The sequence below is a fragment of the Podarcis liolepis genome (genome assembly GCF_965112155.1).
Source record: "Podarcis liolepis genome assembly, chromosome: 8".
NCBI classification, from domain to species: domain Eukaryota; kingdom Metazoa; phylum Chordata; class Lepidosauria; order Squamata; family Lacertidae; genus Podarcis; species Podarcis liolepis.
The window spans coordinates 58,084,808-58,097,493 of NC_139560.1; the positions used below are offsets into that span (position 1 = coordinate 58,084,808).

The following is a 12,686-nucleotide window of genomic DNA, read 5'->3' on the forward strand; positions in this document are numbered from 1 at the left end:
CTAATCCTTTAACTTAATATATTGTAGCTTTGGATTCTCACCTGTTAACAAACCATTTTTACATACTCCTTTGTAACATTGCTGCTAAAACCACTTAACTTCATTCTGACATCATTCTAACATTCATTAATTTTGCAGTATTTCTGTAAATAGTCTTTAAATTTCTTCCAATCTTCTTCCACCGACTCAAATCATGGGGTTTCTCTTTAACTAACCAGCATTGTCAGCCAGCCTTAATCATGGTAGGGAGTTGTTGTTGTTGCTGTTAGTCTTACAAATCTTGGCTTGATAGGAACATGGTGGCTGGTAGGACGGAAGGAAGGGAGCCCAGCAGTAGGTGGCGCCAGAGCAAATGACAGTTGCAGCCAGCTAATACTCAGCTTCTACACAACCTCCTCCCTGCTGGGTTCTGCAAGGGCAACGGTGTCACTAAGGAGTAGGAGGAAGATGGCAGACAGTTCTACTCCTGAACTAATGTTAAGAAGCTAGGGAAGTGAGGGGGAGGGTGGGGTTTGGCTGAGAACAGAATGAGGTTGGTGTGGCAGTGCTCCATTTGCCCAAATTGTCCATCTTCCCCTGGGTAGGGAGCAACTAAGTAAGATCCCAGATTTGCATGCTACATCAAGCCAAGTTAATTGTGGCTCCCTGGTTTCTTTGTCTCATTCCCAACAGGGGAAGAAGAGAGTGGGAGTTGTCAGTTTCACAGTAAACCATGGTCAGGCAGCATTTTTTCCTCGCTTTTTCTGTTTTTTGTCACTGCAATGAGGTAATGTTTGCACACAATTATTTGCTTGCTAATTAATGTTCATCACAACATTCTCCCCCCCCTTTGCTCCCCTGCAGGCTCCCAGCTGGATATTGGACAGAATTGGCAGAAACGAAGGGTTTTTTTTTAATGCAAAGTCTTCAGATTGCTCCCTGAAACTGAGGTTGATATTGCCTGTTTAAGGAAGAATGGCTCTTGCGCTAGAACTAGGAACCCTGTGCTTACTCTTGGGAATTCTAACAGGTAGGGCAAGACTCTTCGCACTCATGCTGTATAAATATAAGAAACCATTATTTTGCTTTTGAGGCCTGGAGAGAGAATAAAGGTCTGCACACAACCTAGGTTCTCCACTGTGCACGGAACCTCAAAATAATTTCTGATTGCAAAAGACTCCCAAATGGCTTATGAAGATTGTGATAGCAGTAATAAAAGTATCTTAGTGTCTTAGCACCAGCTGGAGAGTCTAAATGGATGTTCACCGTACAGCATAGACAGGTCACAGTTGCTTGAGCAGTTCAGTCCATACCGCACAGTAAACCATGGTCTGAACCAAGGGTCATTGCTTGTTTTGCTCCCAACAAACATTTGGTAAGCCAAGAGGTTTTTTGTACAATCAAGCATTATTTAAATTTTATGAAATGAATAAATTAATATGAACAAATATTTGCTTCACATCATTACTCGTTTGTGGCCAAACAACCCATGACTTCTTGGTTCAGACACAGCATTAAGTCAAATGTTGTGGTTTTCTGCTCTCTCTCACTTGTGCAGAGGAGTGAAGCATTCACAGGAAACCATTAACTTTGGTTTACCATGATGTGTGCATGCTATCATTGTAAACACTAAGCTGCCTGAATTTCTATTTCTTTTAAACCCTTTACAGACCATTTGTGCAGATTGCTGTTGAGGTTTTCCTTTTTTCAGAGTTTTATTTTTATTTGACTCTTTATTTTCCTTGCTCTCGTTTTGCCCCCCCCCCCCCACTGCTAAATCTCCATCTAGAAACAGTGCTCTACTCTTCCTGAAGCAAATGATTTCCCCCTCCCCTCCAAAGGCTTGCCGTGTTTCAGAGAAGAGGAGGCTGCTGGGCACATCAGTAACATGAAAGTAACCCAGAGATAGAATTAAATCCTATTTATTATGTACAGGAGCTTAAAACCACATATAGCTTAACACTGGAGCCTTGGATGAATTTCTGACTTTTGCTTGGTGAAAGATTTTCATAAGCCCTGCCAAATGTTGCCAGAGTTAGTTAAGCCTTTTTCAGTATGTGGTTAAAAAAATTCTTCCCTCGTCCACACCAGAAGTATAAATGGTCTAAACCACAGAGCCTAGGCCTTGCTGATCAGAAGGTCGGCGGTTCGAATCCCTGCAATGGGGTGAGCTCTCATTGTTCAGTCCCAGCTCCTGCCCACCTAGCAGTTCAAAAGTACATCAAAGTGCAAATAGATAAATAGGTACCACTCCAGCGGGAAGGTAAATGGTGTTTCCGTGCGCTGCTCTGGTTTGCCAGAAGCTATCTGTGGACAAATGCCGGCTCCCTTGGCCTATAGAGTGAGATAAGCATGCAACCCCAGAGTCGTCTGCGACTAGACCTAACGGTCAGGGATACCTTTACCTTTACCTTTTAGCACCTCTTATGAGGTACCACTTTAGCAGGGCTTGTCGTCTGGGCAGCTCAGGGCCTCCCCACACACTGCCTAGGCTTGCCCCCTCCCCCGCAAGGAGATCACTTTGGTGCTTTTAACTTCACCCCCGGAGGTGCACTGAAATCTTCAGTGTGTTGCTGACGTTTTCCTTTGTGATTGTGGGCCTGTGAACCATCCCAGCACCTCTCATACTCTGGGAGCTGTTAATTAGACTTGCAATGTTGATGTCGTGAATGCTCAGTTAAAGTGTTCCTTAGTTTTCTGCTTCCATTTAGTAATCCATTTATTTTATTTTAAATTTATGTGTCTTATTCCTAATACTCTGTCATCTACGTCAGTGATCATCAGCAATTTTCCACCATCAGTTAGTCCTAGACCATTCCCTGGGCTCCATGAAAATTGTTTCTTACACTTGTGTTAGCAAGGCTGTCATTTTGCATTTATATAGTTGCTGCAGCTTCACGGACCAAATAATGTAGCTTGACAATGCAATTCTATATGCCCCTAGTCAGAAGTAAACCCTGCTGAGTTTATTGGGGCTTGCCCCATAAAGTGTGCATAGAATTTCAGCCTTGACCACTGAAGTAAAGGCACAGGAAGGTATAGATTTAAAATTTCAGCAAAGTTACAGAACGCTGTCATTACACTGTGAGAATTTTTCTGACGCCTTCTCTTTAGCTTCAATCCTATTACATGCTTACCTCTGAGTAAGCCTCACTGAATTCAGGGTTCACTTTTTGAATAGACATAGTTTGGCTTGCCCTGTTACTTTTGTTTGTCATGTGTCTTCTATACTGTTTCCCCCCCTGTTTTTTAAAAATGGCTTTTATTTTTTCTAGTGTAGGACACCTTGAGGCCATTTGGTGATAGGGCAAGATATAAATACCTTAGATAAATAATACTGAACAGATTGTCCATGCTTTCCATACCATCTGTAAAGCTGAAGCCGATTTGACTCACATGGTTGTTAAGGGAATAGACTGGTGCATGTGTCCTGTTTCCGACATCTTGCTTTCATCCAGCTGTCTCCACCCACAAGGCCTAGAAAGCTGCCATTTAAAGGTAATTACAGCTACAGACCTAGATAGATGCATTTAAGTTCATAGTAACAGAGCCAAGCCCAATGCGTATTTTGGATAGAGAGGCCACTTGTATGTGGCTCAAAAAGATTCGGTGGAAGACACTTTTTAATAGATATCTGTTCACTTTTTAATAGATATCTGCACACGTATTGAAAAGGGCGAAGGCTGTGTCAGATGTTCTGCTGACTCACTGACAATGAAATTAAAGTGACTGTGTAAAAATCATGGCTTTTGCCGTTATGTTTTTATTTTAAGACCGGGATATTAGAGATGCCCCCCTTGCTTGGCTACCCACTGTTGGAGGCAGGATGAAGGGCTTGATGGATCTTTAGTCTGATGTGACAGGTCTCTTGTACATTCACCGTTAAGAAACTAATGGGATGAACTTAGCTAGGAGGTGTAGAATGTTTTTTTAAAAAAATACATAAAAATTATAACAATAATATAAATAGATAGATAGATAGATAGGATAAGTGAATTTGACAGCATGAGTTTTGGCTTCTAAATGACCAGCAAACATATAAGTCGTATATGGATTACACCACCACTTCTGCAAGCCAGTTTACACCATGTTGTTCATACAGTTAAACTTATGCTGTCCCTCCCAAGAATATAGCGGAGTCAGAGATGATAGGCTGAAGTGTCTTGTGCAGTGCTCAGCTCCCGGCTTCCTTATAGTCCTTATTCATACAGTTTTGCATCTTTAGCCTTTGCATTATCCATCCACTCACTTCAGACTTCCACTGTTTTCGGTTTGAACTACTGTCTCATCTACATGCATGCATGAGCAGCATGGGCGTAGCCAGGATTTTTATTGGAGGGGGCAGGACTTTTGTTAGGGGGGCCAGAAGAAGAAGAAGAAGAAGAGTTTGGATTTGATATCCCGCCTTTCACTCCCTTTAAGGAGTCTCAAAGCGGCTAACATTCTCCTTTCCCTTCCTCCCCCACAACAAACACTCTGTGATTGGTCAGTTAGTTAAGTATTTCTGTTGTTTTACTTGATCTAAGGGGGGCAGCTGCCCCTCGCTGACCCCCTTGGCTATGCCCATGATGAACAGAGTGAAATCCACCTCCTTGCTGGTGACAGCGGTGGGTTTTTGTGTGTGTGTGAATGAAAACAACCACATCTCAAGCCATACCTGCAAGGCCAACTGTGAGAGTCTGTCCCCTCATAATCCTCACCTGGCTGGGAACGTTAGCAGTGATTGGCTGGAAAGGACCTTCCAATGGGCCCCATCTGTGTGGTTCTTTCATTGAGTTCCTTCATGCCCATGTGGCGTGGGATTGCAACATAAAATGCTGTAGGTGCATACAGTGGTGCCCCGCAAGACGAATGCCTCGCAAGACGGAAAACTCGCTGGACGAAAGAGTTTTCTGTTTTGGAGGTGCTTCGCAAAACGAATCTCCTATGGGCTTGCTTCGCAAGACGAAAATGTATTGCGAGTTCCTGCGGGTTTTTTCCCCTCCCCCCTTTCTCTAAGCCGCTAAGACGCTTATCAGCTGATCCGATAAGCAGATAAGCCGCTAAAAGCCGCTAATAGCGCTAATCCGCTAATCCGTCAATGGGCTTGCTTCGCAAGACGAAAAAACCGCTAGACGAAGAGAATCACAGAACGGATTCTTTTCGTCTTGCGAGGCACCACTGTATTGGCAGGGCTTGATATGCCTTATGTGATTTGATTCTGAGGAAGAGCTCAGCAGCAAAAATAATAACTGACAAAGAATAATTGGGGGGGGGGACAGACTGGGGGGGGGAATCAAGGTCTTAAAACCGTTGCATCATTTACTATTAATTAGTCATTTGTGTACTGTCTGAATTGGTTCTTCATCTGGATCCCAGAAATACAGTAGTTTGCTTAAAGCAGAGGATGGCTCTTTGCCTTGTAGAAGTGCCTAACTCTGATTCCCTGCAAACCAGATGCTCTCTTTTTTAGTGACTCAGCAGGCTGCGTTGCCTAGTAAGCAATGCCAAAGTAAGTGTGCTACCCCTATTTCAGTGGCAGCTTAAAAAACCCCAAAGACCTTTCATTTTACCTCTCTCCAAAATAAGTGAGATGGATGCAGTGATATGTCAAAAATATGAGGAGCAGAATTCCCCGTCTTCAGGCTCTAGTTGGAAAACCATCTTTTGCTCTCTGCTGGACAAGAGCTGTGATTTATCCCCCCCCCCTTCTTAGGCTAGTTTGGAAGAAAGGTGCAGTCAAAGAAGGGATCTGATTCTTGTTACTTTTAATTGAGTTTTTAATTCGAGTGACAATTCAAGTGATCCCTTGTTGATAAAGTGACTACTCTCTAGGTAAAGGGTAAAGGCATAGGCGCTGACTCCATGGGGCTTGAGGGGGCCCGAGCCCCCTCAAAAATTCGTTTGGGGGGGCTCCGCCCCCCCAATAATCTCCAGCGCCCCTCCAGCATAGCGCCATCGCCGCCCCTCCCCCAGCCCAAAATGCACAGGGTCGGGCTGCATGCCTCCTGCCCTCCCTCCCGAGCAAAAGCTCCACCCAATTTCCTTCGGAGCTGATTAATAGGCGCAGCACGCTCTCCCCTATTTGCTCACGAGGAGGCGGCGCCACTTTATTTGCATATTCATGAGCTTATTTATTATTCATGAGCTTTCCCGCCCCCCCCCCCAATATTTTTTATAAGTCCGCACCATTAGGTCCAGTCATGGCCGACTCTGGGGTTGCGGTGCTCATCTCGCTTTATTGGCCAAGGGAGCCGACGTACAGCTTCCGGGTCATGTGGCCAGCATGACTAAGCCGCTTCTGGCGAACCAGAGCAGTGCACAGAAACGCTGTTTACCTTCCCGCCCGAGCGGTACCTATTGATCTACTTGCACAGGCATGCTTTCGAACTGCTAGGTTGGCAGGAGCTGGGACCGAGCAATGGGAGCTCACCCTGTCACGGGGTTTCGAACCGCTGACCTTCTGATTGGCAAGTCCTAGGCTCTGTGGTTTAACCCACAGTGCCACTCTCTAGGCTACATTAAATCAATATAAATTAATGAAGCCTTTTATTTTTATTTTTATGAGAATGCATTGTAAGGGGAAGGACTTTTCAGCGCTCCTGCTCTCCTGTGATATGAGTACCTATCCTTTCAGGGTGTTTCTGCGAACAGTGCAGAGAAGGCGCCAAGTATTCGGACGCAATAATATCTCCTAATTTAGAAACCATGAAGATTATGCGGGTCCCCCATGCTGTGTCGGTGTCAGACTGCACGGCAGCCTGTTGCGATCTTTCCGACTGTGACTTGTCCTGGATGTTTGAACGGCACTGCTACATCGTCAGTTGCCAACGTAAAGGGAACTGCGAGCCCAAGAAGATGGAGAAGGTGAAGTCCTCTTTGACTTTTGTGCTAAGGCCTCCCCAGAGGCCCTCTGCACCGCTGGGGTACGGGCAGGGGCCATCAAAGGTCCTCCACCCAATGGCGCTGCAGGGCGACCCCTCAGACGAAGTCAGCAGCCTGAAGGAGCTGTCCTTCCTCAGTCGGGAGGAGAGCCCAGACTATCCAGATGAATATGGAGATACGGAGCAGAACCCCTTTCGGTTGAGCCTCAAGCCTGAAGAGAAGGAGGATGTGAACTATGCTGACTGGAGTTTGTTGGTGGCAACTGAGAATGGCTTCAATTCTTCAGGGCTCGGTGATGGAGACAAACATATTGACCTGGTCAGAAGTGAAGAGGAGAGAGGTCCTTTGGAGACTCCTACAGGTGCAAATGAATCCAAGGGAAATCATGTCACCGAACGTCCTGGAGAGTTGCCAGAGATCATGTTGGGCATGATGGAGAAATCTGCAAATGAATTAGGTTTTCAACCGCCTGATGAAACCAACATCACCTGGCAGGAAGAGGTATGTTACCAGTATTTCATTTTTTGAAATAGCATTGGAGTAACATGTTGTTGTTTAGTCATTTAGTCGTGACCGACTCTTCGTGACCCCATGGATCAGAGCACGGCAGGCACTCCTGTCTTCCACTGCCTCCCACAGTTTGGTCAAACTCATGCTGGTAGCTTCGAGAACACTGTCCAACCATCTCGTCCTCTGTTGTCCCCTTCTCCTTGTGCCCTCAATCTTTCCCAACATAGAAATCTGCAAATAAAATACAGTTTGGTTTGCCACCAAACTAGATTTTTTTCTGGATTCTTTGGTGAGAACCCATGCCTGTTAAGATGGAATAAAATTGATAAAAGGCTTGCGCTGCTGGTGGAATTTTGGCCTAATCTTTGTTTGGGGCAGTTAAATTCTTGCTCATGTAACCGGGAGTTGATTTTAAGAAACAGCCCTTAGTTAATGCGGAAAATTAGCAGTAGTTTTTGTTGTTTGTGAAAGCTGAAAAGCCTAGATTAGTGCTGATTAGTCCTAGATTAATTTAGGAAAGCCTAGATTAATTTAAATACACTTCGTCCCCCCCCCACTTGCGTTGCATATCTTATGGGCAACTCAGACAAATAAGATTTCATTGTGCTAGTTGTACAGAAGGACAGGAAATTTCTGTTGCCTGGATTTAATAAGCATTTTGCTTTGTGTGCTGTCATATCTCACATTACTGTTGGTCTCCTATATAGCTATGAGGGTGCCAGGTGATGTACTGCTTTCACTGCTTGTAGAGGGAATTATTTTGCAGAATTTGCATGGGTGTGTGTTTATCTCCAGCGGTCCCATCCTGTTTTTTTGTTCAGTTTTCATAGCAGAGCTGGAAAAATCCCAGTCATCTACTTTCCCAGGTACTTAAATATTTGATGCTGGGACTTGGGAATGTACAATGTTTCTCATCCCATATGTCACCGGTAAATGCGATTGATTTTAGCTGTAACATAATTTTGCACTTTTACTTCTAATACAGTGTTTACGATGTGTGTCATAATGTGAGAGGGGAAATATACACAATAATTATATATCCCTGCAATTCATCTTGTAGGTTCTAACAACTTCCCATAATCCTTCTTCATCAGACACCGTGGGGTTTCTCTCCACCACCGCAACACGAACTCAGACATCAGACCTGCGAAATCTTATGCAGGATGATGCCACACCCCTTCCCACCGGTGCTGTTTTCACCCAAGCTACTGCCACAGATCAAGTATCGTTGCCCACTTCTGCCTCCAAAGATGGTAATGTAAATTCTTCTGAGAATAAGGCTGCAATCCTAACAGCGCTTATCTGGGAGTAAACCCCACTGAATTCAATAGGAGTTACCGTACTTTTCTGTGTTATAACACGCCCCAATGTATACACACCCTCTTTTTAGGACTCCAAATAGAGAAAATGGGGGGAAATTGCCCAGACTTGTTGAGCTTTTTTGGGGGGGGTGCTGAAAATCACTCACCCACAGAACACAGACCCAACACAGCCGATCACACGCTCATCAACGAAGCGACCAATCGTCTGATCGCTCACCGACAGCAAACGCCAATCACCCACCCAATTGTCACAGCAGCCAATATCCTGTAGAACTTGACACAACAATCAATCACCCACCAAAACACCACTGACAGTCTGCGGCTCATGGCAGCCACCAATCGCCCATCCAACCTCATCACTATCCATGTATAAGACGACCCCACTTTTTATGCTTAATTTTTCAAGAAAAAAACATAGTCTTATACATGGAAAAATACGGTACTTCTGAGTGGATGTATTTAGGACTGCACTGAAATTAGAAGTGCTAACTTCTCAAACTGCTGCTTGAATCAGGCTTGTAAAAAGCTACTTAGCTGCTTGCATGTGGTGAGGAAGAGAAGAATCTTTTAAAGCAGGGAGAAATCCTCATGCTGAATAAACTATCTGCTTAACGCTTCATCAAATGAAATGCATTATTATTATTATTATTATTATTATTATTATTATTATTCTTTTATTATTAAGTTTCAGCTTCAGAGGGAATATTCATCAAGTCTTGTTGAGAAAACAACTGTCCCAAACCATTATTATTAATATTCTTAGAATCATAGAACTGTAGAGTTACAGTTGCATGCTTTACCGACTGAGCTATCCCAGCTGTTTCATGCTTTCCTCAATACATTGTTTTAAAATAACTTTTTAAAAAATTTATACGCAGTAAAGGAACTCCTGGTGTCGGCTGGAGATAATCTACAAGTAACTTTACCAGAAAACGATGTTGAATTGCATGCGTTTGTAGTCACGCCATTCCTTTCAGGTGAGTTCTTGATGCAAGTGGGATGGATGAGAAATGCACTAAGTTGCTTGTCTTATGCTAGAAACCATGTAGAGACTATCGACAAAAATCTGAATAAACTATTGTTTGCCCAAACCAGTTTCCTTCCACATTCATTTGAAATGGAAAACTATAGTTTCTTGCAAAGTGAAACCCCTTATTTCTTCCTCTTGCAAATGAAGGGCTGGTACATGCGTGTGAATTCGAGCATGGTTCGCTTGCTTTGTTTAATCTGGGCCAATTATTCTCTCGTAAGATTCTAAATTATCCAGATATTAAATATGCAAAGTCAGTAAATGTATGCAAAATAGGGAAATCTGCATGAACGTTGTTGGCTGGCACAGCTAATGCTGAGTATCAACTTTGTGTTTGGCACCAAGTTTTAAATGCGAAAAAGGTGAATAAGGTTTAATAGCTTCATGTAAGCTCAGGGAGAACAAATGAGGGAAGTAAGGATAGAAGATTTTTCAGAGACAAAGTCATTTTAAACTGATGGGAACAGTTAGATTATTGCACAGTATAAAAGTCAGAAATTCTACGAGTAATTCACACATATTAGATGGCTTATGTGGTGTGGCCATTCATACTGATTATGTATAAAAACTTTGCTTGTTAATCAATTTGGCTAGTTCAATTTTTAGGAAATAGGGACAGTAGACAGTGATCATGCATGCACCACAATTCTCCCATAACTGGGCCCCAGTTCAGATACTAATGCAATCTTCACATGATGTAGGATTCCCATTTGTTTTATTCATTTCGCTGCACCCCATGCTGATGTTCATTTGTACGGAGGACTTGCTCATGCAATTTCTACCCTTCCTAGTAGAAGGGAAAATAAATCATGTGAGCAGACAACCACTGTAAAATGTTCCACTTATACCTTAAGCGGTGGAAGGCAGTGGGGGCTTACGTTTCTCCACCCCATGAAAGCTCGGCAAACATCAGAGCCAGGATCAGGTCTCTCTTCCAAAGAAGAACCATAACCAGTTGCTGTGCTGCTTCCTCCTTTTCAGAATCGGCCTATAGTTATGAGTGGAGCTCGATGAGTCACCCCGATGGTTACAGTGGTGAAATGGAGGGCAAGCACACGCCAACGCTGAAACTTTCTCAAGTAAGTGGGCTGCTCCTTAGGGAGACTTGACTCGTGTTTACCGCAGGGTGTGGCAAAATGCACACTCAGCTACAGTGGGTAATGGCTTTAGAGATGCTTTGCTGTAAGGCAGTCACGTCAGTTACAAGTTGCCGTTGTCAATGGGCCTATTTCTCTCCAGATTAGGGTGGTGTTCCTGGTGGCTGGCACCAAGTGAGATTCCTGAAAATATACCTGTTGGCACCTAAAGAACTTGGTGCTGTTCTAGCCCTGGTGTCAGGAGCCAGAGTTAGGAGTAAAGGTAAAGGTAAAGGTACCCCTGCCCGTACGGGCCAGTCTTGCCAGACTCTGGGGTTGTGCGCCCATCTCACTCAAGAGGCCGGGGGCCAGCGCTGTCCGGAGACACTTCCGGGTCACGTGGCCAGCGTGACATCGCTGCTCTGGCGAGCCAGAGCCGCACACGGAAACGCCGTTTACCTTCCCGCTAGAAAGCGGTCCCTATTTATCTACTTGCACCCAGGGGTGCTTTCGAACTGCTAGGTTGGCAGGCGCTGGGACCGAGCAATGGGAGCGCACCCTGCCGCGGGGATTCGAACCGCTGACCTTTCGATCGGCAAGCCCTAGGTGCTGAGGCTTTTACCCACAGCGCCACCCGCGTCCCAGAGTTAGGAGTAGGTCTGTAATAAAACACCTGGTGACTGTGAAGTTAGCTCTTTATTCAAAGAAACCAAAACAGTGCAGGCCTAGTGATCCCGTCAACGCTGCCCAGTAGGTCTTGCACCAATGTGGCAGTTGCAAGCACCAAAGGTCTTCACACTGCTAATACTCCTTCTCTGGTTCCTTCCCCTTGTCTCTCTTTTCTCTGCCCTCTTCATTTCTCTGCATGTTCTGGGAGAGGAGCTGGTCACAGCAGAAGGGGGAGATTCTCTGGCTTCTTCAGCAGCCAGCTTCGTCTCTGTCTCCCGGCCTGCCTCCTCTCCTTCTTCTGATTCTAGATTGCTCTCTGCCCCAGCCTCTTCCTGCTCACTAAACCCTGTCGCCTGAGCAACTCTTATACGTAGGCAGTTCAGGAATATGGTAGACTATCTTACTGGATGCACTTCCAGTCTCTACAAGATTTTCTTGTTTCTACTCAGCTCATACCTGGTGCTACCTGTATATATATTACATTTTCCTTTATTTCAGCCTTCTGGGAGGCACAGCTGCAATGTTCTGAGTTCCTCCCCACCACCCCTAAGTCATTCTGGGTGGCAGCAGAGATGCTTCTTCATGATGATAATTAAGCTCTGGGTTTGATGCACGCTCAGACTTCTTGCATTTTTTGTTATATTGTGCCATGTGAAGTCCTATGTGTTACGGGAGAGACATTAAAAAACCCTCTGTTACAGCTGCCAGTAGGTGCCTATGTCTTCAAAGTGACTGTTTCTGCTGAAAATGCATTTGGAGAAGGATTTGTCAATGTCACTGTCCAACCAGGTAAATCAGTTTTTCAGACAGTTAAAACTAATATCCTCCTCTCGCCATACCTGCATGCCAGTTTGATGAATGGTACTTTTAATCAGTTCTGAATTTCATCAGAGAGTGAACAGCTGTAAAAGTTTTACATTTTTATATCACATTTATGTAACATTCCTGCTTTGCCTTTAGAGGGAACCACAGGATAGTAAATATTCAAGTGCATCCAGCCTTGTAATTTCCTGCTCTTCTGATTTTATTTGTGGGGCAGCTACCCTAGATGAGCACTTGATTTGCACATTCCATGTTAGTGTCTCCCCCTCCCCACTTCTTGCCGCATGTTCAGGATCTACAGTACAGCATTTTGGGGCAAGAAGGTGGAAATGGGACTCAAGTTGCCCATGTAAATAGTTTTGTATTGAGTGCTGGGTATGACTTGCCCGCTTGCATGGGCCTTTAGGTTTATGC

At 44.5% G+C, this 12,686-nt stretch overlaps 1 protein-coding gene across 3 annotated transcripts in view; it reads left to right on the forward strand.

The window, feature by feature from the left end:
* KIAA0319 overlaps positions 1 to 12,686 on the forward strand; it is a 34,312-nt gene that overhangs the window by 4,923 nt on the left and 16,703 nt on the right. For all 3 annotated transcript variants that reach the window (XM_083518601.1, XM_083518600.1, XM_083518602.1), the window contains 6 exons: positions 844 to 1,009; positions 6,596 to 7,344; positions 8,414 to 8,606; positions 9,554 to 9,652; positions 10,687 to 10,784; positions 12,152 to 12,239. In XM_083518601.1, coding sequence (XP_083374727.1) covers positions 955 to 1,009; positions 6,596 to 7,344; positions 8,414 to 8,606; positions 9,554 to 9,652; positions 10,687 to 10,784; positions 12,152 to 12,239 — 1,282 coding nt within the window. In that variant the 5' untranslated portion in view covers positions 844 to 954. The remainder of the gene's footprint in view (positions 1 to 843; positions 1,010 to 6,595; positions 7,345 to 8,413; positions 8,607 to 9,553; positions 9,653 to 10,686; positions 10,785 to 12,151; positions 12,240 to 12,686) is intronic.